This window comes from Rhododendron vialii, chromosome 9a, assembly GCF_030253575.1.
Source record: "Rhododendron vialii isolate Sample 1 chromosome 9a, ASM3025357v1".
Classification (NCBI taxonomy): Eukaryota; Viridiplantae; Streptophyta; class Magnoliopsida; order Ericales; family Ericaceae; genus Rhododendron; species Rhododendron vialii.
This window is the reverse complement of record NC_080565.1, coordinates 35,494,723-35,495,947: the sequence shown is the minus strand read 5'-3', so window position 1 is coordinate 35,495,947 and position 1,225 is coordinate 35,494,723. Positions and strand designations below refer to the sequence as shown.

The window sequence follows — 1,225 nt, the reverse complement described above, 5'->3', positions numbered from 1 at the left end:
ACTCTCTCTCCTACTTAGCCGATCAACGCTCTCTCTACTCTTTCTCTCTGCTTGGATTTGGACCGTCCAAAACACATTTGGAGACAGCTCGGATGAACTGCTTGGTATCACGTGCACTATACCCAATTTGCACCCACAAATTTCTCCATGATCTCATCCACCACAGCACAAACAAAAAAAACTTGTAAAGACAGAATGACCAAAGAATGAGAACAGACAAAAACTTGCAACTTCCTTCATGCCTAGAATAGAAGAGAAACCACATAATTACCAAAACATAGTTTAGACAAAACACCAGATGACCTCCCTCGTCCCCCAAGAGGAAAAAAAAGAAAAAGAAAGGGAAAACAAAAACCATGCGAAATTCTAAACCACCGGGAGAACCTTCATCGTAATAACGGACATTGTCGATGTCAGTTGCAGAGAAGTACAGATACCAACGAAGTACTAGTCCCCTAGTTTCCGAGGATTACACTTGTTAGCACTTTCTTTGAGTGCAAACTTGCCTTCAACAGCTTCAAACCCTAGAAAAAGATAGGTCCGATCGAAATATAGGCTTAGTAATTAAAGATGGTTTATGAGGAAAATCCCAATAATCTCAAAATTGCATGTAACATATGTTGAAGGATATATTTAAGAAACTAGGTAAGTTGCAAATATACCTCAGGCATCCCGAAATGAACAACCCTTTCCTCAAGTGCCCCAACGTCCTTGACATTAAACTTGTTCAACATTGTAATTGCAGAAATCGTAGACACGGGAGTCACCACCAAATCATCCATCACCATATAACTCACCACCCCCTTCACAAAACCTCCCTCCCCTAGGGCTGCCAGTACTTCATTCGTCCCCGCAACATACTTTAACTCACTGGTTAGCCTTTTTTTGCAACTGGGACAAACGGCCCAGGCATCATGCGCTACATATGGGTGGCCTTGGTAGTAGTTTGGACAACAGTAGTACTTTTTAGCAGCGGATGCGCCGCCGTCGAGTGATAAGAGGGGAGGTTTTGTAGCAGAGAGTGGGGCTTTTGGTTTGAGGACAGAGTCTTTGGTTTGGCTTGATACGAAGTAGGTTTCGCTGAGGTTTTGGATGCTTTGGTAGAGGTTTCCCAAAGCGCCCAACATGGTTTGTTGACTTTGTTCGGTGAGCAGCCTGACCACGGTTCCAACGGGCAAATGGACAAGGTTGAAGAGGAAATCGACAAAGTCTTTCCCTGCTTCTG

General features: G+C 43.8%; 1 protein-coding gene across 1 annotated transcript; it reads right to left on the bottom strand.

Moving 5' to 3' along the window:
• Positions 1–232: 232 nt before the first annotated feature.
• LOC131301257 (uncharacterized) lies at positions 233–1,225 on the bottom strand. Its single transcript, XM_058327441.1, has 2 exons — positions 663–1,225; positions 233–524 (listed from the first exon to the last, which is right to left on the bottom strand). Exons 1-2 carry the CDS (start codon positions 1,125–1,127, stop codon positions 456–458), a joined length of 534 nt encoding a protein of 177 aa, XP_058183424.1. The 5' UTR covers positions 1,128–1,225; the 3' UTR covers positions 233–455.